The following is a 3,689-nucleotide window of genomic DNA, read 5'->3' on the forward strand; positions in this document are numbered from 1 at the left end:
TCCCCTCCCACTGCCACTCCCCTCCCCTCCTCTCCCTCTGCCCACCCACCAGCACTGCCATTTCCCCCCCTGCTGCCTGCCACTGCCACCACTTCCCCTGCCCACCGCCGCTTCCCTACCTGCAGAGCCAGGGTCAGGGCCATCCCATGGGCAAGGGTGGAAGTACAGCATGCACTGCCCACGCAGGAGTGAGCAGGGGTTCGCCCCATGTGAGCACAGCAGGGGCAGCCCATGGCCGGGCCAGATACAGTGAATTAGCAGGCACCATGGGCTGGATGAAATCGCCTGGCAGGCCAGATCCAGCCTGCCGGCCATATTTTGCCCACCCATGCTATAACCTATTTGGGATGGAGATCTATTGTATTAATTCAGGACAGCTCAAAGAAAGTAAGAGAGTTGTTTCAAGTCGCATATCTCAGGTATCACAGAGGCATATGAGGGTTTGCCCCTTGGCATTGCAGAAAGAGATGATAATATAAAATAACAACTATACAAATGGAGCCTTCCTCTTTTCCAGCTTTCAGTGCTGGTCAGTAGTATTAGCCATTAATGCCACAATCACAGTGCCATGGTGTGAGGTAGTGGAGTGGACATAACTAAAAGGGAGGCACTGCCAGAGTGGACACACACCAGGGAACAGTCGTCAGAGCACAGGCCAGCGTATTGCTACGAGAATCACCTCATGTCTGTAAAGAAACAATACAGAGAACGAAGACAAATCAGGCTTTGTCCAGACAGCTAGAAGCAAAGCTGATGGACAGATGGGCAGACAGCTAACAGATAACCAGCAGATAGATTGGCTGGGACATTTGATAGATGAATGCTGCAGACTGAAAAGAGAGAGAGAGACAGAGATTGACAACTTCCCATTTTCATTCTCAGCACCAAGGGTTATTTTTCGAAAGACATGAAGAGCCTCTGATCTTGTGATACAAATCATACCCCAAAGCAAGCCTGGCTGTTTCCCAGAGGCAGGTATGCAGAGCAATAAGCAAGCAGCCAGCTAGCTGACCCCAGCATTCACAGAAGTTGGGAAGCTCAATACAGAGAATGTCTGAAGCTCAAGCAAAACAAAGCAGCACGAGCTTCATCACTCCCCTCGCCCGTACCGCAGTTCCTCAGAAAGCAGAAACAGGGAAAGCATGCAAGTCTGTCCAGAGCTCATAGCGAAAGTGGGTGCAAAGCAGGTTTGTTTTCCCTCTTCACAGGGGCCCTGGATATTGCTCATAGTCCTGGAGTCACACCTGAACAATGAACCCTTTCCTTTGGAAACCACCTGACCTCTCTCAATGGCAGGTATCCCTAAAAACTCTTCCCCCGGAGGGCACCTACAATTTAAACAGAGAGGTTATCTTCCCATCCCCTAGCCTTGACACTCGCACAGGAAACAGAGTAATAGGAACAGAACTCACAAGGCCTCATCTGCCTTTTCACCAACCCCCCTGCACAGCTCTGGTAGTGTAAAATGGTCTCAAAGTGGATGTGAAAGTAATTATTGTATAAAAGAGCCTTAGGCTAAGTCTCTATTATGAAGTTTGGCTGGCATAGCTATAATGGCTAGCAGGTGTTAGAAAAAACAATTCACCTCAGCTGATATAACTGTACTACAAAAAGCCCTGTTTGGACATTTCTAAGCTGACAGAGGAGGGTTTCTATCATTTGAAAAGCTGGTGCAGCTATGCTGGCAGGAAAGCTCCTGCTGCCATATCTTCCACCTTGATGGTGGCACAATACTGACACAGCTACGACAGTAACAGCAACAGTAACAGTGTAGGTAAGATTTTAGTGCAAAGGCGAGTGAGATCCACAGGCAACAGAACCTGTGCCATATCAAAGGGAATAGTTCAGAGGCCAAATCTGTTTGGCCTGGCACAGAAAGAAAGATTGTCCATGCTTTGATCTTCGTCTCTAGAGACATTGCACTCAACCATGCAAAGCGTGGATTTAAGAGCTAAAATTGGGCCTTGGCTCCCCACCCCCAGAACTCCCCTGGGGACCTCCAAATGCCCAGCCTGCCAGACATTGCTCCCTGGGGGCCAGAAAGGGAAAACTTTCTTCACTCCCACTCTCCATCACTCCAAGACTTCCCCAGCTCAGCTGCCGATCCATCTTCACTTCTGAGTCCTACTTAATTACTAGTACAAGGGACGAATCTAATTAAAATTTAATTTACAGCTCAACCTGAAGTTATTAAAATACAAGCTGAATCCTGTCAAAATTAAAAAAAGAAGGAAATAACTTGTTCGTGCTGCATAATGCCCCTTGGTGTTTGTCGGGAAACAGAAGGCGACTTGGGGCACTTGGGGATGGGCTTTGTCACTTAGTCAGGCTCATCTGCTCAGAAATTCAAATGCCACCAAATGTATTGCCTCAGCTCCCACTGCTGTAAGAATTCGCTGTTTATTAAAAGACCAGCAACAAACAGTCTCACAGTTTGGCTGTGACGGGAGGTTTCAGCAACAGGCCCTCCTTTGTTCCCCACAAGGCTAGGATGTGCTGAAACCATCCAGATCCAAACCTGCCATCTACAGAGGAGAAGTGGATCTAGTCTTTGTGCTTGTTCGAGCCTAGCTGCCCCTAAACAGCTCTATGAAAGGATGCAGACCAAGAGGCCCCATTTCTGGGGTGAGGAGGGGATCTAGTTTCAGGTGTGCAGGCAACTAATCACCTGCTTCTTGAGATAACGTTTCATTGATAGTATAGGCTGACACAAGTGTAATTTATGCCAAATTCAGTTCTAAACCACCTGATGAACTGGAACCAGCAACTTCTCAGGCTTCAGTGTTTATAAAATACCAGAGCAAATGAGGGAATGTTCAAGTCTCTTCCACATTTTATAGGATCTTATCCCATACCTGAGCTCCCCTTGCCTCTGATCTTTCATTACCTCGGGCTCGTACATAAACGGGGGACCAAACTCTGCAGTCCTTGCTCAGATAATACCTCCAGTTCCTGAATATGGACAGTCAGATTCTGGCCAGGGAAGGAGAGGAAGAGGGAAGAGAGATATTAAACAAGAGGCATGGGAGAGAACAGAGAAGAGTTAGAGTCAGACTCTATGGAGCGTTTGCCACCTTTCTCTACCTGGTGGACTGGTGCCTTCTGGCAACATGTGTACATGTCTATAAAGCTGAAATGTTATTGGAAAAGCCAGCAGGGGAGCAGGAGACCAATCATCCTGACAGATGCTCCCTCTTCGACCTGGCCCTTAGAAACACACAGCCAACATCTCTGCTTCCGGACAAGGACACGCACGCAGCGCATCTATTGAAAAGATGCTTAAAGCAGTAAAGAGAACAGTACAAGACTAGATCTGAAGCAGTAACTCTCCACAAACACGCAATGCTTTACTCTGGATTGATGGCTAGTACTACCGATTTGGGGGAGGGGGAGAGGGGGGGAAAGGAGGTTTTGGCCTATCTGGGTACTTCAGTAGCATAAGGATTGTTTAACTACAAGGTTGCTAGTTCAAATCTGATCAGGGCTAGCAGGGTCTGAAATATGTTACCCACTGATGGCTGTTCAGTAGCTAGCAGGGATTTTAGCCTTGTTCTCAGTACACAGGTTTCCTCCATCACAAAACCCCTCACAAAGCAAGGCTGATACTGACTGGCAGGCTCAGGAGAGAGGCCAAAGGCTGAGCAAGACTGAACTCCTTCCTTGGCCCTACAATCAGAGCAGTCTGGCAA

At 48.1% G+C, this 3,689-nt stretch overlaps 1 protein-coding gene across 3 annotated transcripts in view; it reads right to left on the reverse strand.

The window, feature by feature from the left end:
- Positions 1-66: 66 nt before the first annotated feature.
- TEX264 (testis expressed 264) overlaps positions 67-3,689 on the reverse strand; it is an 84,454-nt gene continuing 80,831 nt past the window's right edge. The window contains exon 5 of one of the 3 annotated variants that reach the window (XM_025213334.1): positions 67-686. In XM_025213334.1, coding sequence (XP_025069119.1) covers positions 681-686 — 6 coding nt within the window. In that variant the 3' untranslated portion in view covers positions 67-680. Of the gene's footprint in view, positions 687-758; positions 831-2,866; positions 2,974-3,689 lie in introns of those variants that run through there. The other 2 variants (XM_025213331.1, XM_006031667.3) reach the window with 2 other exon arrangements.

Source organism: Alligator sinensis, unplaced genomic scaffold (assembly GCF_000455745.1).
Source record: "Alligator sinensis unplaced genomic scaffold, ASM45574v1 scaffold630_1, whole genome shotgun sequence".
Lineage (NCBI taxonomy): Eukaryota > Metazoa > Chordata > Crocodylia > Alligatoridae > Alligator > Alligator sinensis.